Source organism: Phoca vitulina, unplaced genomic scaffold (assembly GCF_004348235.1).
Source record: "Phoca vitulina isolate PV1807 unplaced genomic scaffold, GSC_HSeal_1.0 scaffold20, whole genome shotgun sequence".
Taxonomy (NCBI): domain Eukaryota; kingdom Metazoa; phylum Chordata; class Mammalia; order Carnivora; family Phocidae; genus Phoca; species Phoca vitulina.
In genome coordinates, this window is record NW_022589723.1 from 29270255 (window position 1) to 29295620 (window position 25366).

The following is a 25366-nucleotide window of genomic DNA, read 5'->3' on the forward strand; positions in this document are numbered from 1 at the left end:
TCAGAGGTAAGAGGCAAAACATCTTCATTCAGGTCCCAACTTTTGCCTACTGTCATTTGTCTTTTCAAAAAGTGTTGGTTTCCAAGAGCTTTATTCCTGATAGACATTAAAGAATGAGTAGGAAGGGCTAACACTTATATAGTGCTTACTGTGCAGGTACAATCCTCCAAATAACCCTTGAGGTATTATTATCATCATTATTCCCATTAAACATGGAGAAAAATCTTAGATGTGAACGATCAGGGTAATCTTCTGATTTTAATTTTTAAACCTCTCAGAAATTGTTAAATTAATATAAAATAGCTAATGTTTATAAGCTCCATTTTTAAAATTATTTCATTCACTGAATATTTAGTGAGCACCTTTTAGGTGCTGTGGAAACAGCAAAACAAAGCAAAGCCCCTACCCTCCAAAAGTTTACATTTCAATTGGTGACACAAATAAGGAAATGAAAAGAGAGCAGGGAGATTTTACTGTTAATAGGGTGGGCGATAGGAGAATGCCTTTAAAAACATTTCTGGGGGCGCCTGCATGGCTCAGCGGTTAAGGGTTAAGCGTCTGACTCTTGATTTCATCTCAGGGTTGCAAGATGGGGCTCCTCCCTGGGCCTGGATGGAGACTGCTTAAGATTCTCTCTCCCTCTCCCCCGTCCCCCCTCTCTAAAAAAACCACGACTTTTCTGAAGACTGGGGGGTGTGGGGACTAGACACACACAAAAAACAACCCTGAGAAGGATAGCTTCCTTTATTACTATTTCATACTTTTACTATTATGAGTTATCGCCTGGGTTACCGCTATATGGGTATTATATATGACAGAGCACGACAGTTCCCACAACTGTGCAAATGGCAAAATATGCCTTAAAAAAGACAAGTTTATTTCGAATAAAACTTAAAAAATAGAAAGGACAACTTTATTTAGAAACGGAATCCTGCTGCTGTCCAGAGGGGCTTTTCTTTAGTTGATCTGGAGTCTTCCCCTGTTCTGACTCCAAAGCGGGCTGAGGAAGCTCCTGTCTTCCTAGTGACCTCCCGCCGGCACCGATGGCCTGCCTGATCAGTGTGTACCAGTGAGTGGTGTTGGTAGTGGCGGGGGTCGGGGCCCTCAGCTAAAGTCGCCAGTGAACGCGGCCTAGGCATCGCGGTGGCCCCAGACGCCAAAAGGGGCGGAAAGCCTGGCGGTGAGGCCCGCTCCCGCCCCGCCTTCCAGCCTCAATCGCCACACCCGCCTCCGCCCGGCCCCGGCCCCGGCCCCAACCCCGCCGAAGCACGCAGCCCAGCCTCCAGGCCCCTCCGCCCCGCTCCGCCCAGCTTCCAACCTCTGCCGCTGCGCCCCAACCCCCCCCCAACTCCTTCAAACCCCTCCGCCCCGCCCCAGGCCGCCCCTCCGCCCCTCCTCCAGCTTCCTCCGCCCCTCCTCCCACTCCCTCCGCAGCGCTCCACCCCGCCCGCTCCAGCCCCCCACCGCTCCGCCTCCAGCCTCCTCTGCCGCGCCCCTTTCGCCCCTCCTCCAGCCCCCTCCGCCGCGCTCCGCCCCGCCCCCATCCCCTCCGCCCCGCCCAACCCCCTCCGTGGCTCTCCGCCCCGCCCGCTCCAGCCCCCTCCGCCCCGCCTCCAGCCTCCTCCGCCCCGCCCCAACCCCCTCCGTGGCTCTCCGCCCCGCCCGCTCCAGCCCCCTCCGCCCCGCCTCCAGCCTCCTCCGCCGCGCCCCGCCCCCTCCGCCTCTCCTCCAGCCCCCTCTGTCGCTCCCAGCCCTCTCGCCCGCGCCGAGCTCAGCTCTGTCAGCGGCCGGTGCACCTCGCGTCCCCGTCAGGCCTCCGGGCCGGCTTCCGCGGTCGCCATGACGGCGGCCGTGTTCTTCGGCTGCGCCTTCATTGCCTTCGGGCCTGCGCTGGCCCTCTACATCTTCACCATCGCCACCGAGCCGTTGCGCGTCATCTTCCTCATCATCGGGTGAGGCGGTTGCTCCGGGAAACCCGGACCCGGGGCTCTCCTCCCCCGCCGGACGTACCGGCGACCCCCGGCGTCCCCGCCAAACGGCTCGACCTTGTTGGGCTTTGGAGGGGAGAAGGGTTGGGAGGGGGAGAGCCGAGCTCCCGCTTTCCTAGTATTCCTCGTCCTCCGAGGGGCGGCGGGAAAAGAAAAAGAGCCCCGGGACCCCGCAGGGCGGGCTTTGGGGAAGGAGCTCACACTGTGGGTCTCAGAAACCCTGATGCATGGCTCCTGAGTTTTTGCCGAGGGTCCGTGGGTGGGCTCTAGTGAGTTGTGAAGCCATTAAAATTGTATGAAAAGATTGTGGGTAAGTTCAAATATTCATCTCTTATTTTAGTGGAGGGGGTCCCTCATTTCCCTCAGATTCTCACAGGCATCTGTAATCAATCCCAAAGGGGTTAAGAGCACATTAGCCCCGGAGTTTAGGTGCTTTAAAACATACCCATGCCCGACCCTTACCCCAGATCAGCCAAATTGTAATATCGAGGGGGTGGGATTCGGGCTACGGATTTTTTTTAAGCTCCCCAGGTGATTCAGGTGTACAGCTAAAGGGTGGAAACCCGTGAAAACACCGAAACACCTGTCAGTGCATCTCTTTGCAGGAGCTTGGTAAATACTGAACTCTTGCGGCGAATGTGGTCATAAGCCCGATTTTCAATTGTCTGGCAGCTCTTCCGGGGCTCCCTACGTCCCCCTCCACCTTTGAGTCTCACTTAGTACCGGGAGAAACAGCCACGGTAGGCCAGTGTTAACCACCTTTTCTGAGCTGCTTCACCTCTCACAACTGTATTGAAAGTGCCGCGTCAGATGTGTGTCATTTTAAAAACAATAGAGATTTGGGCAAAAGGTTTGTAAAGCTTGTTATAATCATTAAAATCCACAGGTATGTTGTACAAGCCAGGCCTGGAAAGCTGACTTAGATTTCAACAGGTTTTCAACCTCTGAATTTTATACCAGTTACTCTGTTAATAGAGATGTAGACCTTTTTTGGGGGGGGGGGGGGAAGACACATATTTACGTATCAGTGGGCATGGGCAAAGCCTTAATTAGGAAGAGTAGCAAATAACCAGGTTTCTAGCTAGAAAGTCCTTAGCAGATAGTCTCCAGGTGTACTTTAGAAGCAGCAGGGCCACTGAAAAAAAATGATTGTTAGGAAAAAATCTCACGTTCCTCTTGGACTGCATGTTCATCTCACCAGGGAAAATGAACCATTGATTAAGAACAAGTGATCCAGGGCATCACTTTATGAGGACTTTTCCCCCCCTCTTATTAAAGAGTCAGGAAATCCTGTTCCTTCTCAAGTAGAGTTTTTTCACTTTTAAATCATTATTAATCCTGTTCACTTATACCTTTTTCCCCCTCTAATTTTCAGGGCTTTTTTCTGGTTGGTGTCTCTGCTGTTTTCCTCCCTTTTTTGGTTCATGGCAAGAACCATTACTGACAACAAAGATGGACCAATACAGAAATATCTGCTGATCTTGGGAGCGTTAGTCTCAGTCCTTATCCAAGAAATGTTTCGGTTTATGTATTATAAACTTTTAAAGTAAGTTAAAATTTGCTTTACCTTTTTTTTGTTTATATTTGAATTATGATTTAGTAGTTTGAAACACTAATATAGTGTGGTATTGAGGGCCTGTGCCTTCCTACAGAGTTGAAAGTCAAGTGATTGTACATTCCCAGCCTGAAAATATTGAGTATTTTTTTTTAAGATTTATTTATTTTAGAGAGTGCGTGCGCATGGGGGGTGGGGCAGAGGGAGAGAGCAAGAGGGGGAATCTCAAGCAGACTCCCTGCCGAGAGTGGAGCCCACTCAACTTGGGGCTTGATCCCACAACCCTGAAACATGACTGGAGCTGAAATCAAGAGTCGGACACTCAACTGACTGAACCACCCAGGTGCCCTGCAAATATTGAGTATTAACTTGTGGACATTTCTTCCTTCACTCATTCAAAAAATATTTCTTGAGAATTTATTCAGTGCCAGGCACTGTCCTAGGCACTTGGGGATATATGATGATTAAAAGACAGTCTCTGTCTTCATGGAGGTTATAGTGGAAAGAGACAACACTGAATGAACAAGAAAATACATTGTATGCTAGAAGATAATAAGTGCCCTGCAGGAAAATAAGCTGGAGAAATAGTCATTGAAACAACAAGAAAAACTGTTCCAGCTTAGAATTAATGTGTGCTTCTCTTTGCCACCACTGAAAATAAATCATTCTTATGGAGATTATAGCTATCATTATTTTGACTGTATTAGGGGATAACAGGGGTTTATTTTGTGATATTTCATGTGATTTCATATCTAGAATAGAAAAATATATTTAAAAAGCCATAGTTATGAGTTCCCTTTTTAGGCCAGGAAGTAGGTCATCTGTAGGATCCATGAGGACCTCACATGAAACCACTGATTTGAAACACAGCTTGAACTTGGAACCATATTTTCTTTCAGGCAGTCATGAGGTTGGCTTTGATTATGTAGTAAGGCTTATAAAGTGATAAGTGTGCTCTTTTTATTTCTGAAAATGAGATAATTAAGGCATTCCACAAATTTCATGTATGTAATCAAGACAGAACCTCAACAACATCTTTTGTAATAGGCTTCTGATCATTTGTTCTTGCCAATATGCCAGGCCTTCTATATTTTTTACTTGTTGCTTTTAAAGATTTTACATATTTATTTATTTATTTAAAGTGTCGGGGGTGGGGAAGGGCAGAGGGAGAGAGAATCTTAAGCAGGCTCCATGCTCAATGTGGAGCTTGATGCGGAACTCCATCTCACAACCTTGAGATCATGACCTGAGCTGAAATGAAAAATCAGAGGCTTAACCAACTGAGCTACCAGGTGCCCCTACTTGTTGCTTTTTTCTTTTTTTAAAGATTCATTTATTTATTTTAGAGAGGGGGGTTAGAGGAGGGAGAGGGAGAATCTCAAGCAGACTCCACACTGAGTGGAGATCTCATGGGGCTCTATCTCATGACCCTGAGATCATGACCTGAGCCAAAACCAAGAGTTGGACGCTCAACCAACTGAGCCACCCAGGCGCCCCTTTACTTGTTGCTTTTAATAACAGATATTGAAATTTAATAATGAAGAAATTTTAATTACAAATAGCAAACCAGGAAGCCATTGCTTAGAAGCAAAAGTCTTAGAAAAGGTTTAAAAATGAAATTTCCATTAGTTTTTGGAAATATTAAAGAGCAACAACCAAATACCGACAATTACATTTAAGTTTCCACAAGAATACAATCCTTAACAGATGGACCATCTATTCAGCTGTGGTTGAATGTTTCTGGTATGTAGCAGTTACTTTCATTCCAAAATTTAATTTTAACTGTAGAATATATTCCGGTAATCAAAATCTCCCTCTTTCTAACCCCTGCCCCACATAGCCAAATGAAATCCCTGTTACATGGTTGTCATCTTGTCTCTTTCAAGGCTACACATACCTCATTTCTTCACCTGGCCGTCAGAAGACATAGATGTGGCTTCTAAACCTTTCCATCTCTTTTATGTCAGTAGACACCCCTTTTTGTTAGTGCCTGGAGTTTATCTGTGCTTAGGACCCAGCACAGTACCCTGCTGTGGTCGAAGTAGTACAGAGATCAGTGGCCTCTTGCACCCTTGCTTGGGCACTGTACTCTTAACTCAGTCTCAGGTTGCACTGGTTTTTTCCTGTCAGTAACATCATTGGCTCATGTTGGTTTTGCATTTTCACGTATGTTGGTCCTACTTTTGAAGTAGACCTAATTTTGAATAGATTTTCACAGTTTAGGGACATGGGTTTAATGACCCCTTAGGATATTAGGTTCTAAAATCCAACTTACCTTGAGTGACTAAATCTGCTGTTCTTTACCACCTTGTTTCGTCATGGATTCTACCTGGAATGCAACCTTTTATTGGCACTGTCCTACAGTTCTAAAGGACTACAAGCTGAACATAGGTTACCATTTGTATGGGAAAGGAATTACAGGTCAGTCAAGGCTTTCATGCCACCAAGTTCAGAGAAGCCTCTTTGGCCTTCTAGGGAAACCATGATATTTCCTCTGAAAGGGCCTTTGGAAATTAGCAAAGAGATAATAGGACAAACCTGTATTAACAGGTGCCTTTATGCTGCCATTGCAAAATGCATCTCCACCAAGCCTTTGGATTATTGTACAGTATTTTTCTAGCAAATTTTAGACATGTTGGCTGTCATGTAGTTATATGTTAAAACAAGTTTGAGAACTATTATGGTACTTTATTCATGACTAACATATAAATATGTTTAACTTGCTCTCATATGCTGTACTACATTCAAATATAGGAACTTTGTTTAATTACTATTTTAACTATCTCCACTTCCAAAGTAGGTTTTCAAATTTAAAGTACTGCCTCAGTCACCTTTTTGCTATCTGAATTTGGTGCCAAGCTTAAAACGTGGAAGGTTTGTACCAGTTTTTTACATATATGAAACTGAATCAAAATATTTATCACTGCAGTCTAATATAGATTTATTTCATGGGTCAGGCCTCGGGAAGTGCTTCATCTTGAAGAATGAATAAATGAATTGTAACTTTCAGCCTAGCAAAGAGCTGTACTGTGAGAAACTGGCATGTGGCCACAAGTGATAGTCCTTCCTATAGTAATTTCGTTAAAAATTCAAATTATGGTTGTATACATTGCCTAAAACATACATTAAACATTTTTTAACTTGAAGCTTTTGTAATTTAATCCAGTTTTGTCTTATAATGCTGATAGCATAAATATTTCCTAATTTTAAAACATCTTCCATTTATAGAAAAAAACATAATCATTACTACAATTTTTTTGGGGGGGGTACCAAATTACTTTATTTGAAGAATGGTACAAATGAAAGAAGTTAAGTAGATGTTTTGGTACAACTTATAGAAAAGGTAAAGGTAACCCCAACATGCATGCACTGCCTCGATGACCAGGGAAGTCACCCTTGTGGCTATGGGAAGACAGCCTAAGGCTTAGCTCTCACTATCACTGTTTCCCAAGGTGTGCTCTACAGTTGTTTTTTAAGATTTTATTTATTTATTAGAGAGAGAGAGTATGCGCGGGGCGGGGGGGGGGGGGAAGGGCCAAGGAGGAGGGAGAAGAAGAAGCAGACTCCCCACTGAGCAAGGAGCCCAAGGCCAGTCTCCACCCCAGGACCCTGAGGGCACAACCTGAGCCAAAGGCAGACGCTTAACCAACTGAGCCACCCAGGTGCCCCACAAAGTTTATATTTTAAAAATTGGACTTTTTTGGGCACCTGGGTGGCTCAGTTTGTTGGGCGACTGCCTTCAGCTCAGGTCATGATCCCGGAGTCCCGGGATCGAGTCCCATGTTGGGCTCCCAGCTCGGCAGGGAATCTGCTTCTCCCTCTGACCGTACCCCCTCTTGTGCTCTCTCTCTCAAATAAGTAAATAAAATAAAATCTAAAAGAGAAATTGGACTTTTTCTTTTTTGTTCTTGGAAATAGTAATAAATGTAAACAGAATTTTCCACTTCAGTAAAATGGTCAAGTTAAAAACACTGTACCTTCCATCATTGATCATATGTTCTATATCCATCCGGAACATGGAAACTAATGGTGTTTTCTACTTTTTCATTTCCTAATGTTAGCGTTGAGAACAGTTAATGCCAGACCTTTCCTCTCACAAACTTGCAACATAGAATGAGGAAGTTTATTAAACTTTTGAATTTATATATTTAATACATTTGTGATAGCAATACCTTGCTGTACCAGATAGCAAAAAAATCTTTTATTCATTATTGAGCAGTTTATATAAAACAAATCCTCCAAAATTTGATTCTGTTGTACCATTATGTCCACTTGTTGGTAGAGATTATTACTATCATATATGTCTCTAAGCTTTGATTAGCCTTTAACAACATTCCTGTGACAGGTTATTTTATTTAGGAAAATTGAACATCTTAGTTGGTTACTGCTCCAGAGAAAGATGATATAGCCACTTAAGTTTTGATTAATGTCCTTGCTACTAAATAATGCTTCTAAATGGAGAGCCTGGAAATGGCAAATTGTTCTTTCGAGTCTAGAAAAGCAAAAGGCCCTTTTCATTATGCTTATTACTATTTTGGTTGAATTCTGCATTGCCTTAATTTAAAGTAATCAATGATATTTATATTTATGTAATGAATAGGCCAGCTATATTGAATATGCATACCTTGAAATTTAAATTAACACAATGCCCAGAATGTAAGTATGTTCTGGTTAATTTAATTTTCTACTCTTAGAGTTAACCTAACTCATTTTGTTTCAGCACTTAGTGAAAAATCAATCTAAAATGTTTGGTTTCTTTATTGCTTTAACAAATATACCTTCTCCTAAATATAATGTAAATACCCTTTGAGTCAGGGTCATTGTTGCAGAGTTTCTAGCCAACAAATGTTAGTAATAGTGACGGTAATAAAACTGACAGCCACACCTTACATTCTTACCTAACACATCTGCATGGGAGCAGGGACTCATGATAAGTATGTGAATTGTTCCCAACAGAAGCACAGATATGATCACTCTGAAGATCATTTCTTATTGAGCAGTATTCTAATGTTTCATTTAGGTATTCATTTATCTCCTTTTCTGAGGGTAGCATTTTATTCTTCTCTGATTAATTCTCCCCTGAAGCCTGATTGGGATATGAAACAAATATGTAGAATATTTTATCATCTGAAGATCATATGATTAAGTACCCATATGAGAGCTCAGACCATGGGCATTCTAGGATTTAAGAGTAAGGAGAGATTAGCGATTACCAGTCATTGGTAGAGGTGAATTCTTTGAGAAACTGCTGACTAAATGAGACTTTGGAGGATGAGTATAATTTAGGTTCTGCGAAGTGGAAGGTAAAAGGGAGGGTAGCAAACTAGCTATAACCCAGGCGGGAGATACTACAAAGTGCCAACAAACTAGGATTGAAGATCTGGTACTTTGGGGAGAGGGAAAAATTCAGAGTGATGGAGGCCATAGGATATTGAATTAAAATTTTTTTTAAAGATTTTATTTATTTATTTGACAGAGAGACACAGCAAGAGAGAGAACACAAGCAGGGGTAGTGGGAGAGGGAGAAGCAGGCTTCCCGCCGAGCAGGGAGCCGGATGCGGGGCTCAATCCCAGGACCCCAGGATCATTACCTGAGCCGAAGGCAGATGCTTAACAACTGAGCCACCCAGGCGCCCCTTGAATTAAATATTTACTGAGCTCAGAAAGTAGTCAGAACCATTGCTTTTTTTCTTACTAATTTAATCCCTGATGGCTTGTTTACTTATATTTTTCTTATTTTTTCTCTTCTATGTGAAAAGTCAGATAAAAGGCAAAGTTGGTTGGAAATTTTGGTTGATTTTAATTGAAAATTTTCTGGGTTTTGTATAAGTGGATTTTATTTTATTTTGTTTACTATTAGGTTTTACTTTTATTCCAGTTATCATACAAGATAATATTAGTTTCATTTCTACAATACAGTGATTCAACACTTCCATACATCACCGGTGCTCATCACAAGTGTACTCCTTAATCCCCATCACCTATTTAGCCCATCCCCCCACCTACCTCCCCTGGGGTTACCATTTGTTTGTTCTCTATAGTTAAGAGTGTTTAAATGGATTTTAGATTCAAGGTATAACCTGATCAGAAGCCTCAATAAGTATCGATTTTGAAATACCTTGTGTTTTTTCCTGATATACTGCTTTTTCTTTTAAAAAATTGTGTGGTTTTATTTTAGAAAAGCCAGTGAGGGTTTGAAGAGTATAAATCCAGATGAGACAGCACCTTCTATGCGATTGCTGGCCTATGGTAAGTTGGAACTGCATAGTGTCATTAAGAAAAAGCCAGACTTGACATAAAGGCCATTTTTATTTTTTGTATCTTTGTAGGTTTTTTTTTTAGAAAAAAGATTTACCCATTTGAGAGAGAGAGGGTGCTTGCACGCATGCGGTGGGGGGCGGGGGGAGCAGAGGGAGAGGAAGAGGGGGAGAGAGAGAATCTCCAGCAGACTCCCCACTGAGCTTGATCCCATGACCATGAGATGACCAGAGCTGAAATCAAGAGACAGAGACTTAACAGACTGAGCCACCTAGGCACCCCATCTTTGTAGATTTTAAATAGTATTTTATTATTGCCTTGGCCTTTTGGTGTACATTGTTTATTTTTCTAGCTTTCCAGGACCATTATATAAAGGGAAGTAATTATAGGTGACCTGTATGTCCATTAAATAATTGCCAGGTTTGAAAGTTGGGCTTTTAATATGCATATACTCTAGTTAACAGTTTTTAAGTGATGTTACTGTTATCTTCTCTGGGTGGTTACCATGACTTTGGCTGTGGTAGGAGGACTTTTCATATTAATACAGTTAATACCTCTGCAGGGTTTTCTTTCAGAATCATGTTTTAAAGATTGGATCTAGATCCCTAAGTTGAGTCACCCTAGTTTGACCCAGGGATTACTTTCTACTATAGGCAGTCATCCCTCAAGCTCGGTTCCAGTTTTAAGCCCTAATACTTAATTCTACAGACTTTTATCATAAATCAAAGCCAGAACTTCAGCATTGTGTCCTCTGTCTTGCCTGTTGTTTCTGTGCCTTTCTAGATCTTTTTCTTTTTTCATTTCTCTGCTACATTCCACTGTTCATTTCCCTTCCTTTTACACCCTTCTCTGTTTATCATTTAGCCAAGCACTCACCTTTCCTGAGCCAGCCTTCCACTGCTTCTCCAACAGCATGCATACCGTTTCCCCTTTAAAATAGTATTCTCTAGTCCTTGGAAACTTGATTTGAAGAGAAATCATAGCCTGAAAAGGGTCTAACGTGTTTCTCCCTCTTTAGTTTCTGGCTTAGGCTTTGGAATCATGAGTGGAGTATTTGCCTTTGTAAATACCCTTTCCGACTCCTTGGGACCAGGCACAGTGGGCATTCATGGAGATTCTCCCCAGTTCTTCCTAAATTCAGGTATGTGCCTACTAGTTGTGAATGTTCAGTCTTCTGGTCTAAATAATCATCCTTATTGGAGTTCTCTGGCTTAGGAATTCAAAATTTAAATTTATATGATACCTTCTAAAGGCAAAATACTGTTAGATATCAGAAGTAAAGGATGTAGGAAAATAAAAATTTTGGTTAGAGTATTTTAGAATTTTGGGGTGGAATTTAGCATATATAAAATTTATTTTTATTTTACTATACTAATGTTGATGTGTAGTTGATGTATAAGTGAATTTTTATAGGCTATATGCTTTTTTATTTTTATTGGTTTGCAATTATCTTCAGTATAAGCCTTAGTCTTTAATTAGTCATCTTGGTCCCTTTTTGGGATAAGCAGTATAATTGAAATTTGAAATTGAGAGGAGGGAAAATGCTTCTTATTTAATGTAAACTAATATTATGCATCTAAAATGTACATTTAAACATATCTGTATCATTTAAAGAATAACAACCCCTTCTTCCCTTTTTCTTAAGAACTAGAACATTAACAGAGTACTTAGAGTCCCTTGTTTCTCATTGTTTTTTCCCCACAGGTAACTATTGCCCTGATTTTGTGTTATTAATTCCCTAGGTTAACCAGGTTTGAAAGCTAGGTTTTTAACATATATACATGTTTTGTTTTGAAGGTAAAACATGAAACTTTTACCTTCATGTATGTATCTGAAAAAAATTAATAGTTTTCCTGCTTTTGAAACATTTAAAAATAAATCATGCTATATTCTTTGAAAAAAGAAGTTGAGAGGAAAAAATGGTAATAGATGAGTTGGCCTTTTTATCCCAAGATGCAGTAGAAAAGGACCAGCTCATTTCAAACTACTTTTTCATCCACCAGGTGAAAAATTGTCATCATGATGCGGTGATCATGCATTTGAGAGTTGTAATGTACATAATTAACATAAAATTTCTCTTAAATTTTCAAGAGGAATCTTTTAAAAATGGTTTTAAGAAAATTCCACTGTATTTTCTATCTCTACAAGTTATATTATTAAGTGACCCCCCCCATGCATATATCCTATTAATTAAATATTACTTATTTAACATCTATACTAAAGGAATTTCTGTCCTCAAGGAGCTTACCCTCTAACAGAGAAAATAAGACTAAACAAAAGTGAATAACTATTTTAATACAGTTTAAGATAATAATAGAACCAGATATAGGAATGTATGCCCAGATTTTAAAAACTGCTGCAGTAGTTCACAGTCATCCTGCCTGTTATAGTGATCCCTAAACCCTGTGGATTCTTGTTCCTCATTTTAGTCCAGGCCTTGGTATCTCTTGTCTAGATTACTTCCATCAACCCCCAACTGGTTAGTCTTTCCTCAACCCACTTTCATGTGAATCTGGCCTGTATGTATGCAGCCACCAAACGATCTTCCCTGTACAAAAAGTATAATGACTTTCCAAGGTCTATCCTTTCTAAGGAATAAGTCAAGGCCTGTTACATCAGGCTACAAGTTCATGGGTTGGACTTATTTAGTGGTGCCTCCAACAAAGCAAATTTTCTTCATTGTAAGCATTCCACAATTAGAATATTTCTGACAGTTTTTTGATGAATTATAATAATGAGTGTTAGGTTTTTAGAACAAATGTAATGTTAATAGCTGACATCTGTTAGAGCCCAATATAAATTAACAAAACATAATCAGGAGGGGGTATTACTGCTACAGTTTTCTATATTTTCTGAAAGTGGTCTATTATACTGCTACATAAGCAATTTTCGTTTGGTTCGAGTAGCATTCTCCTAGTGGAATTTATTTTTCTGCTAGCTTCTTTCACTAGATGGTGCTAATTCCCTTTCATTAAGACTAACTTAAAATGATTCTTTTGGAAGAAAGTGAAAGAAAGATGTGCTGGCAGTTTGGGGGTTGTATTTGCAATTTCTATAAATTCATGGGAAAATTCAATATTCAAAAGAAAATAAAATAGTTTAATGTCTTTAGCAGTTAGGATGGCTGACCATGCTATGAATATATACCTATAGAGTAAAAGAACAGTATTTTATCGTATGCAAGAGTTTATTCATTATAGCATCATTGTTTGGAGCATAAACTTTGAATTATACATTTAAGAAATTACTTTTCATTGCATTTTAAAATAGTAACCCCAAATTTATATATATTTGTGTTTGTTGTATGTATTATTTATAACTGCTATTGTTACCACTTATTTAGGCATGAGCTCATTTTTTTAAAATTTTTTATTGTTATGTTAATCCCCATACATTACATCATTAGTTTTAGATGTAGTGTTTCATGATTCATTGTTTGTGCATAACACCCAGTGCTCCATGCAGAACGTGCCCTCCTCAATACCCATCACCAGGCTAACCCATCCTCCCACCCCCTCCCAAGGCATGAGCTCATTTTTAATTTGTCAGTTAAATCTGTAAGTTTATATGTTTAGCGTATTTCATTACAAATGCCTAACTAGTAATCAGAATAAATAAGGCCTATGGGGTCACTAATTAGTGTATTTATGTTAGTATTAGAGATACACTGTATGATACCTGTGTGTACATAGGTTTTCATGTTACAGGTAGGCATAGTTTATAAATAGTATGTATGTATAAGTTAATTATTTTTTACTTGTAGTTGTGTAGTATTAACTTTTCTTAGAATCATTACCATTTCTTAGTAATGCAATATAAAGGCAAAAGTATGGAAATTGGAGTCCTAAGTTCAAGTCTTATTCTGGCTCATTAATTTAGTATTTTGGGCAAGTCCATTTGATTGTTTAATCACTCATTCCACACATGAGTATTAAGTATTTTTATTAAATAGAAGTTATACCAAGCTATGACAATACAGTTTAGTTAATGCCTATACCTTTCACTCATAGTGGGAAATAAAGACAAACAGCTGATTATAATAAAGTGTGACAAATGGTATGATGAGGAAGAACCACGAGCACACAAAAGTCAAGCTCTAACTCACACTCCTGCACTTGTAATTAACGGGTCAACTGTGTACTTACTTATGTCTCTCCAGCCAGATGCTAAGCCTTTTAAGTGCAAGGACTGAGTCTGTTTTGTTCACCCCAGCACTTTGTGGAGTCCTTTATTGCTAGATGGATTCAAATATTGATTGAAAAAATGAAAGCTAGGCACAGCTTATGGAGGAAGTGCTATTTGACTAGAAACTGAAAGGACGAGTAATAGCTAGCAGGCAAAAGAAGGAGGTTGTTGGGGAGGAATGTACCCAGTGGAGGGAAGAGGTGTCTTCCCTGCTGGCCTAGAGGTAAGAAAGACATTTTTCATTGGGCAAAGGAAGTACTGGACTTCTGTCTAACTCTCAATTTCCTCATCTTTCAGGAAGAACAAAAATAATACCTAGCTCAGAGTTGTAATGAATTAAATGAAGTTAATTTAGAGAGTATATATTTAAGTGATCTAATAAACTTTAAAATGGCCTAAAGATAGAAAATTTGGTTCTTATCAGGGTAGAGAATTTGGTTCTTGAAATTAAAAAACAGAATTTAGAGGATAATTTTTTTATGTGGAATTTGGGTTTATCACTCTGAATTGCCTCCCTTATGCTTTAGAAGAAAAATGTCTTTAGTACTCAGTCAGAAGGGAAGGTAATACTTTATTTTTAAAACTTCTCCAAATCAGGGGCACCAGGGTGGCTCAATCAGTTGACTTTCTGACTCTTGATTTGAGCTCAGGTCATGATCTCAGGGTCATGAGATCAAGCCCCACATCGTCGTTGGGCTCCGTGCTCAGCAGGGAGTCTGCTTGAGATTCTCTCCCTCTTTCTGCCCCTTCCCTGCTCATGCCTGTGATGTGCTCGCGTGCACACGTTCTCTCTCTCTCTCAAATGTTTAAGAAAACCCAAAACTTCCCCAAATAATTTCATTTATATTTTCTTGGCAGTGCTCCTGTCTAGGTAAGGTTTTAAACTTTTTAGCCACTTACTAGGAGAAATCAATACAGGTCAGACCCCATGTGGAGTATCATGTTCAGTTCTGAACATTGTGATTTAACAGGAATACTGAAGAACTAAAATTGGTACAGAAGAACAGTGTGAGTATGGTGAAAGACCTAGAAACGGTATCTTATGGGGGCTGATCGAAGGAAGAGGAATGTTAAACTTGAAGAAAAATAAAAATAAGAGGAATATAAGAGATTCCATTTTTGTCCCAATTTGTCATTCCCTTTTATAGAATTCCACACCCTTGCATGGCCTCATGGTGGTGGCCAGGATATACTTCCCTGCCCCTGAGGTTGAACTCAGTTATGTGGCTTCCGTTGGTTAATTAGTGAATGTAAGGTAAGTCAGAAGCTAAAATACCACTTGCATGGGCGCCTGGGTGGCTCAGTCGGTTGAGCAACTGCCTTCGGCTCAGGTCATGATCCCAGGGTCCTGGGATCGAGCCCCACATTGGGCTCCTGCTCTGCGGGGAGCCTGCTTCTCCCTCTCCCTCTCCCACTCCCCCTGCTTGTGTTCCCTCTCTCGCTGTGTCTCTCTTTGTCAAATAAATAAATAAAATCTTTAAAAAAATAAATAAATAAAATAAAATACCACTTGCATGGTTGGGCCTGCGCTTTTGGACTCTGGTCATACTCCATGAGAATATGTCCCACATAATTAATGCCCACTTGACCTCGACCCCAGAATGAACATGTATAGGGCAGACCTGTGTGCAGCAGCAGTAAGGAGTCAAACCCAGCTGTACCAGCAGCCTACAGCAGTGCTGCCCGGCTGAGCCCAGCCTTAATCAGCCAAAGCACAGTCAACCTTCGGACCAATGAGCAGGAGAATAAATCCTTGGTGTTGTAACCCAGTGAGTTTCTTTTTTCATACATTCATTTTTTTGCAACAATATTTTAAGTATCATCTTTGTAATATGTCACGTTTGTTACATGTTTAGACTTTTATTTATTTTATTTTTAAAGATTTTATTTATTTGACAGAGAGAGAGGGAACACAAGCAGGCTTCCCGCGGAGCAGGGAGCCCGATGCAGGACTCGATCCCAGGACCCTGGGATCATGACCTGAGCCAAAGGCAGACGCTTAACGACTGAGCCACCCAGGCACCCCACATGTTTAGACTTTTAAATGAAAGCTCATTGTAAGCAAGATTATCTTAAATAGCTACCTTAACAATTCCAAAGTGGTAGAAAATATGTAACATCTATTAGTGATACAAAGAAATTTTTTTTAATTAACATATAATGTATTACTTGTTTCAGGGGTACAGGTCTGTGATTCATCAGTCTTACGAATTCACAGCGCTCAGCATAGTACATGCCCTCCCCAGTGTCCATCACCCAGCCACCTCATCCCACCCAGCCCCCTCCATTCCAGCAGCCCTCAGTTTGTTTCCTGAGATTAAGAGTCTCTTACTGTTTGAAAATTTTTAACAGTAGAGCTTAATCTGCAATTCTTACTCTTTTCTGAACGTATTAGAATCTTAATTTTTTGTAATAAATTATCGTAAGTAACTGCCACTGCTTATGACACAGGGATATTCCACATGCTGTAGTATGTCATCAGTGTTGTCGTCAAATATATTTTTCCATTACGTGTTTTCATTATATCAGTAGTGTAATAGTCTTTCCTTCAAGCTGCTCAAGTAGCTGAGAATGGAAAATTATACTTTTGGATTGTCCTTTCACTAAATCTTGGCCTGTGAGAGACTAGCAGCCTGGGATTCGTTACCATGTGTGCAGAGCACAGGTAGCTGCCTTCATGCAGGGTGCAAACAGGTAGCTTGGGATTGCTTCACAGAGTTTGGCTGAAGGAATGACGCAGGCTGTGGCTCCTTCAGACACGTTCCAGGCCACTCTCTGAAACACTGCTGTCTCTTTCGTCACACGGCCGAGTGGCCAGCCCCTGCTGACCCCTGTGCAGCTCAGGCAGTCTGATGACTTCTGCTTCTCATTTCTCTTCAGGCCTTGTTTCTTCTTCACGTGTGAGTCAGTCCTTATTTTCTTCATCCACTGCTGCCTTTAACTTTTTGTGCTTTTTGCGTTTAGTTTCTTTTTCTTCCTAGAGAAACTTCCAGAGATATTTTTTTATAGCAATGATGAGCAGGATACTACTCTATATGGATGATTTGCACTGGAAAAAAGTAACATTTTTGGAATATCATCTAGCATAATATCTTCTTTCATTCAGTCCCATAGGAATATATATTTTATCCATTACATCTAATATTTACAGTTTGAAAGGGGGGACAAAAACCACCTTGTTTTCAATTTTATTGATCAGTTTGGCCTTCTTCAACTACCTAAGCTTGATCCTGTGAAGCTCCATGGCTCTGTTGGGAACATGTCCTGTTGGGAGCATTTACATCTGTTTTGTGCCTACTTTTCATCAGCAAGGATGCTCTTCACTGCTGGGATCATTTGTACCAGTTCACTCCTCTAACTCTCCAGTTCTCCCAAAGAGAACTAGAGTGTTCACGTCAGGGCTGCTGCATTGCATAATTTCTGGGGGAATCATTCACATTGTAATATGTTTCATTGGTGTACTCTGAGGTTTTCCATTGCTATTCCTGGAGCATGTTTTAGCCAAATTTCCTGAAACCAGACTTTTTGTATTATATGTATAAATGTTTGGCAATCTTTATGGTTCTTTTTAAAGGAATTAACCTTGAGGTTTATTTTAAAGGATAGATCTATTTGATTTTATCAGCTTTTTCATTATGCTAAAGTTCTTCACCAAAAATTCAGTTGAATATTTTGATTTATAAAGATTTACTCAGATATTAACTTTGAATATTGAATATTTCAATCTTGAGATTGAAGTCCTGGTTTCAGATAGTAGGCTGCTTTTCCATCTCTAGGGGGATTTTTTCTTCTTAAATTCAGTGGAACAATGATTTGAAATACTGCTGACTTCTCATCAGAAATTCTAGAGGACAGAAGACAGTGGAGCAACATCTTTAAGTGATATATCTCTGAAGTCTTCCTCATTTCAGTTGATGCCCTTCCATCCTTCGTGTTGTGCAGGCCAAAAACCTTGGAGCAGTTACTGATTCTTCCCTTTTTCTTACAACTCACATCCAGTCCAACTGCAGATCTTACCTCCAACTTCCATTTAAGTCTCCATCCAGGTTCTTTTGTGCTTGGTTTTGCTTTATATTGGCATCAGGAATAGACGGTTTGAGAGCTGGTTTGGAGCAAGCACTTAAAGGAAAGGTAAATCTGATGGTGCTGAAATTATTCGACCAGAAACAAACATGGGAGGTTGCGTTGGTGGTATAGTGGTGAGCATAGCTGCCTTCCAAACATGGGAGGGTCCTAGTTAATTTCATAAAGTCAACACAGCATTGATACAAAGCAGTAGAATCCTGAGAGCCCACACTCCCTGCACACTGCTAGAAGATGGGTTCCCCATTAGAGATTTATACCCCATGTTCCAGTGGGCCCTGCCTTAGACCAGCAATGCTCCCAATGGCAGCTATAGCCAATAACTTTTTTTTTTTAAGATTTGGTTTTTTAAAAAGATTTTATTTATCTATTTGACACAGAGAGAGAGAAAGAGCACAAGCAAGGGGAGCAGCAGAGGGATAGGGAGAAGCAAACTCCCGAGCAAGGAGCCTGACACGGGGCTCAGTACCAGGACCCTGGGACCATGACCTGAGCCCAAGGCAGATGCCCAACTGACTGAGTCACCAGGCGCCCCAAAGATTTTATTTTTAAGTGATTTCTACACCCAATGTGGGGCTCAGACTCACAACTCCAAGATCAAGAGTCGCATGCTTCACTGACTGAGCCAGCCAGGTGCCCCAAACTATAGCGAATATCACTTTTGGCATGGTTTGTTAACACCATTTTTGTCACAATAGCTGAATAATACAGAGAGTTTCAATTTTTTTTTTTTTTTTTTAATGTGCCACATGTCAGGGAAAAAAGAGTTGACTTGTGTTTCTTCCTTCCTAGGAAGTTGAATGTTGCCAAACATTTATACAGGAAGAAAGCCTTCCTAGGATCAACAAGCAGCAGTTGGAGCAGGGTTTGTCAATGGCACTATTGACATTTGGGGTCAGATAATTCTTTGTTGGCAGGAGATGGAGGGGTGTCTTGTGTATTGTAGGGTGTTCCATGGCAAGATGCCAGAAGTACCCCACCCCCAGCTGTGGTAATCAAAAATGTCTACAGATACTGAAAAATGCTCTCTGGAGGCAAAATTGCCTCACTTGTGAATCACTGAGTTAGAAGGCAGATTTGGGTTCAGTTTGAGAAGGAACTTTCCCACAGTGACTGCTTTAATGAAGTAAGCTTCTAAACTGGATTTGAAGTGGATCCTGTGGGATTTACTTTTTCATTGCATAAGGATTGGATCAGAAAACATGTAATAGGCCTCCCAGTGCTGACCCTCACACTGATGAACTAATCTGAAGAGAGAATTTCATCATTCTTTAACATATGCTAGGGAGACTTTAAACAAAATCATATTTTTGGCAGTCTGTTCAGCTTATGAACATACTTTAGAAGCATTTTCATAAATATGAAATGATAAATGCTATTTTATTTTTTTTTAAGATTTTATTTATTTATTTGACAGAGAGAGACAGTGAGAGAGGGAACACAAGCAGGGGGAGTGGGAGAGGGAGAAGCGGGCTTCCCGCTGAGCAGGGAGCCTGATGTGGGGCTCGATCCCAGGACCCTGGGATCATGACCTGAGCTGAAGGCAGACGCTCAATGACTGAGCCACCCAGGTGCCCCGATAAATGCTATTTAAACACCAGTAGTCATTCAGATTGTTTTCAGAACACCTCCTTATAATCTGGCTGGTATTAGAGGACAGTACTACACCTTTCTTATTGCTATGTAGTATGAGATGGTTTTCAAGATGTCTTTTTTAAATCTTGGAGAATGTTATTTGGTTAGTAATATATATACTTCTATATTATAATAACAAGGTTACAAAATTGTCATGTTTTTTAAAGCAAAATTTTTAAGTTAAATCCCTATTATGGGAAAGGCATTTTCAAAAATATTTAGTTCTGTGGCTTGACTTCTACTTGGGCTAGGTCATTGGAGAGCTCTTAAGAATCCAGAGAGTTTCTGCAACCAAGAGGGTTGGAGGAGAGTCCCTCACTGCACAGAACCTTGACACCCCAGACTCTTTTCTTGGAAAAAGAAGCCAGAAGCTCATTAGTAATCACATCCTGTCTCTAGGCAGTTGAGGCTAACTCTTGGCTTTGCAAAGTCTTCCTCTGCCTGTTGCTGCTACCACCCAGCAGCAGCCCTTGGCTCTCTCTGGCATAGTTAGAGATTCTCTGAAGTTGTCAGAGGAAGCCAGATGATAGCAGTTTCTGTACTGGTAGGATCCAGTGTTAGAATCAGTTGCTATATTAGGCCGTTGTCTTTGCAAGGACAGAAAAGTAAATATTAGGAATAAGGGAGAGAGGGACAAGCCTGAAAATGAGGATGTTTATGAATCTGTGTGTTAGAACATTTGGAATATATTCAAGGAGAAAAGAACCAAGTAGTAAATGTAGCCTCTTTTTTTTCCTAAAGACTTATTTATTGGTTTGAGAGGGAGAGAGCAGGAATGAGAGGGGCAGGAGGAGAGGGGGAGAGAGAGAGAGAGAATCCCAATGCTGAGTACAGAGCCCAATACGGGGCTCGATCCCAGGACTCTGAGATCGAAATCAAGAGTCAGATACTCAACCGACTGAGCCACCCAGGCCCCCCTAAATGTAGCCCCTTAAAGATAATCCTGAAACATTTTGCTTAAAAATAGGTTAAAATAAAACATTCTTTACCAAGAGAATTTGGCTTAAAAGGTTTTTGGAAGTCCATTATCAAACTAGTAGCTACAATTTCACAAACATGTATAATACTTGTTAGAATTGTTAGATTTCTTTCCTTCCTTCCCTCTTTCTTTCTTTCTTTCTTTCTTTCTCTCTCTCTTTCTCTCTCTCTCTCTCTCTTTTAGAGATAGAGTGCGCAGGGTGAGAGGGGCAGCGAGACAATCTTAGGCAGGCTCTACGTGCGCAGAGCCTGTCGCGGGACTCAATCCCACAGCCCTGAGATCATGACCTGAACTGAAGTCAAGTCAGATGTTTAACTGACTGAGTCACCCAGGTGCCCCAGAATTGTTCAGATTTCTGATTAATGTTCCAAAACACTAGAAATTAGGGAAGCTCCTTTTATTAATCTGGATTATAAATGAATTTTGATATTTTTATGATTAATTTGGAGAGGTTTTTTTCTACTTTTATGAATATTAGAACAAAGCAAATTTTAGAGAGATTTACTGAAGGACTTAGAATTTTATAGTTAGGAACATGAAATGAGAAAGTTTTAGTAATTAAAAGATAGTATCCTAGAGATACTGTTAGCAAATCTTCATTTCTAGTTGGAATTAATTCCATTTACTAGGAAAAAGTATCAAAATTGTATGTACCTCTAACTACATGTATGTGGCAGAATAGATATTCAGGTCTCAGTTTCTGTTGGACCTCTGACCAGTTGCAGAGGGAATAAACAATGAATCCCAATATTCTAAATGGCACATTCTAATAGTAAAGACTTATGATGACATGGAAGCCAGCCAGAAATTAATGCCAGGTGAATAAATAAGCAGTCAAGTAAGAATTTACAGTGTTTCAACAAATGTCTGAGAGCTCCCCTTTGGATACTGTGTTAATAAAACAGTACACTGAAAGGATGAGGTGAAGTTCCAGAAGATTGTGTTTTGTGCACCATGATAGCCTCAGTGCCCGGAAGAGTGCCTGCCCATAATGGACATCAAATAAGTACTTGTTGTATGGATTAAGGAAAGAGGGGAGGAAGAAAATAAATATAAAAGTAAATACAAGGTCAGAGAAAGAAATAATCTGTAAGAGTGAAGAAGAGTGCATTTTAAAACACAGCACACTACCCACATTTCTATTGCTTGCTGCTTTGCCTCACTTTCCTGCCTGATGGTACAACTCACTAAAGGTCCTGCCATATTCATTTTTGAATCTGGAGACTGTAGCACACAGTAGTATCATTTATTGAAAAGCTGTGGTTTACAAAGCACTGTTCTTCCCTGCAACAGCCCTATGAGGTATTATTGTCCCCATTTTAGAAATAAAGGGAACAGAAGGTGAAGGAGGTTAGGTTAAATAGTTTGCCCAAAGCCATACCGTGGAGCTGGCATTCCATCTCAGGACTGTGTGACTCCTGAGCTCTTGTACAACATCTTCAGGCCAAACTGTCCAGGTGCTCAGTAAATGTGTGCTGAGTGTTCTTAAAAAAATGAAGAGTAGGTGTCAAAGAATTCACACAAGGAGATGGCATTAAGCTAGATCTTAAAGTAAGATTTGGATATGGTGAAATGGCAGGGGGGTGATGAGTATTCAGGCAAAAGGGACGATCAGTTAAAATAAGTAAAAACACAGAGACATAGAGTATAAGAGTTCTGGTTTTCTACCATTTAGGCTATATTTGAAGATTAGTAAAGGATAATAATTTGGGTCTTGGGTTGTAGAGGGCCTTGGATGGTAATCTGAGATATTTGGACTTTACTTTGGACACAGTATCAATCCATCAGAGACGTTTTTTAGCAGGAAGGTGCCTTATGTCATTTCAGTTTTAGTCTACCCTCATCCCAAAGTTATATATTTTGAAATCCCTCCTCTACTTTATTTACCATCATTTACTGAAATGATGGCACACTGTCCCTAGACAGAACAACTTGCTTTCCTCCAACCACAGTAGTTATGTACTTTTAATATTGTTTTTGGATGTTTTTGACTTTGTATAAGTAATAGGCATTTTCCCACGATATGTTTTTTTCCCCACTTAGCATTATATTCTTGAGATCATTTATATTATAGATCATATAGTATACCATTGTGTGAATACACCACAAGTCTTCCATTCTGGTAATGATGAAAATTTTTTGTTATTACAAACAATGCTGATATAAATATTCTTGTATATCTCTGTGCAAAATATGTTAGTTTTTCCAGAGCAGTGGTTCTCAAATTTGACTGTACATTGGAATCACCTGCAGGTCTATTTAAACACAGGTTGCTAGGCTCATTGTCTGATTGAAGAGGTCTGGGGTGGGTCCCAAGAGTTTGCATTCCTAACAAGTTCTCAGGTACTAGTGATCTATTGATCCAAGAACCAACTGCTTCAGAGTATAGATCTAGCTGTGGAATTGCTGGAATGAAATAGAGAATACATATTTTCAACTTTACTAGGTAATGCTAGATTGTTTTCCTATCTGCAGTGTGAAAGAGAATTGTCAGACTTGAATTTTTGCCAGATTGGTGGGTGTTAATTTTATCTTATTATGTGGCTGAAAAGGAAAATTGATGTGCCCTTTTTTCATATTACAACTTTCAGAATATGTGGAACTTGCCCATTTTAAATAACGTTTTCAGGGCACAGGAGACACACACACACACACACACACACACTCTATTGCACAGAAAAACCTGGGTGTGCTGATCAAATTCAGTTTTGGTTGCCTAAGAAGAATCTAAGATAATTACTGCAATTTTTAATATTTTTATTCTTCCATTGGCCTTTTTTTTTTTTAAGAAAAGGAAAGAGCACAGGAGAAATTCCACTTTAGTGAGAAGACTTGTTTAAATTTTTTTTTTTTAAGATTTTATTTATTTCATGGGGCACCTGGGTGGCTCAGTTGTTAAGCGTCTGCCTTCAGCTCAGGTTATGATCCCAGGGTGCTGGGATCGAGCCCCGCATTGGGCTCCCTGCTCCGCGGGAGGCCTGCTTCTCCCTCTCCCATTCCCCCTGCTTGTGTTCCCTCTCTCGCTGTGTCTCTGTCAAATAAAGAAATAAAATCTTTAAAAAAAAAAAAAAAAGATTTTATTTATTTCACAGAGAGAGTACAAGCAGGGGGAGCAGCAGACGGAGAGGGAGAAGCAGGCTCCCTGCTGAGCAGGGAGCCCGATGCGGGGCTCGATCCCAGGACCCTGGGATCATGACCTGAGCCGAAGGTAGACGCCCAACGGCTGAGCCACCCAGGCGCCCCAAGACTTGTTTAAATTGAAGATACTCCATTTAATTGAGGAAAATGCAGAAGGCTAATTTGGAGAGATTTGATTGGACACATTAGCTTTATCCCTTCCTAGGAGAAACTCCTTGAAAGCCAGGTCCAAGCTGACTTTAGCTTTAACAGGTTCATATTCTCGATCAGAAGCTGCTGCAGAGCTGACCCTGTGTTGAGAAGTGTTGCTTTCCAAGTTACTCTTTGAGCAAACGTGTGTCAGGGTCCTGGTTCTGACAGGTGGTGTTTAAACTCTCACAGTGGTGTGGCGTACCCCAAGAGCTTGTGTATCATGAGCAGGTGGTCAGTGGGCTTTGGCATCTGTTGTCTATATGACTGGACACTAATGGATGACTGTCTTTCAGCTTTCATGACGCTGGTTATCATATTGCTGCACGTGTTCTGGGGCATCATATTTTTTGATGGCTGCGAGAAGAAAAAGTGGTCTGCCCTTCTTGTAGTTCTTCTGACCCATCTGCTGGTGTCAGCCCTGGTGAGTATTGCCACCATGCTCGCATTGTTTTTTGGAACTCAAGTTCCCATATCTAAAATGGTAGGTTCCACTCTAAATGAAATACATGTTCATGGTCAAATGAAGAAATTCCAAAAAGTTGTTGACTGCGTGAATGAGTGAATGGTAGATAAATAAATCATCTAAGTCTTCCTACAGAAAAAAGCAACTATTTGTCGGTTGATTTCATTAAAAAATTTTTTCTATGTATCTTGCTTTTATGGGTATAGTCAAACCTGAAGTCATCTTGTATTATTATGTTATGTAACACATCTTAAACAATTTCCATGATATTATAAATCCTTTTAATATGTAAACTTTAATAGCCTTATATTATTACATCAAAATTATATTACAGTTTACTTAACTGATTGAGAACATCTTTTTCTACTTTTGCTTCTTATAATGCTATCTTGAACATCTTTGTACATGAAAGTTTTTCAATATGATATTTAGATTCCAGGGAATGAAAATATGAAATTAAATGGCATGCATATTTTTAAAAACCTTGATGTCAATTGCTAAAAGACTCTCCACAAAGGTTGTACCATTTTTGCTCATTCTGATCAATAACAAGAGTGCCCAATTTACTCCCTCCACACTGAAATTCTAAGTATGCCAGTTTTCAAAATAAAATTTAAAAGGAAAGCTTGACTACATATATTTTTTAAGAACTATTTAATGCTTTGGGTCTGACTTTCATTGTAATTTGTCAGATATTTCCATCAGAATTATCCTCACCACTGCCTTGTCCAGACCCTTATGATTTTTCACCTCCAAGTATTGAAAAGGTTCTTTCTGGTGGTGTCCTGCCTCATGTCTCTCTCTTCTCCATCCATTTAGAATTTGTATCAGGTTTTCTCATACTGGGATCCTTGACCTCTGATACATCTAAAGTGCCGTCTTACAGGGAT

The 25366-nt window shown here is 40.2% G+C and overlaps 1 protein-coding gene across 3 annotated transcripts in view; it reads left to right on the forward strand.

Annotated features, from left to right (window-relative positions):
- The first annotated feature begins 1734 nt into the window (after positions 1-1734).
- The window catches only part of APH1B (aph-1 homolog B, gamma-secretase subunit), a 74452-nt gene continuing 50820 nt past the window's right edge, over positions 1735-25366 (forward strand). For all 3 annotated transcript variants that reach the window (XM_032417132.1, XM_032417131.1, XM_032417130.1), the window contains exons 1-5: positions 1735-1952; positions 3364-3534; positions 9722-9792; positions 10820-10942; positions 24307-24434. In XM_032417132.1, coding sequence (XP_032273023.1) covers positions 1840-1952; positions 3364-3534; positions 9722-9792; positions 10820-10942; positions 24307-24434 — 606 coding nt within the window. In that variant the 5' untranslated portion in view covers positions 1735-1839. The remainder of the gene's footprint in view (positions 1953-3363; positions 3535-9721; positions 9793-10819; positions 10943-24306; positions 24435-25366) is intronic.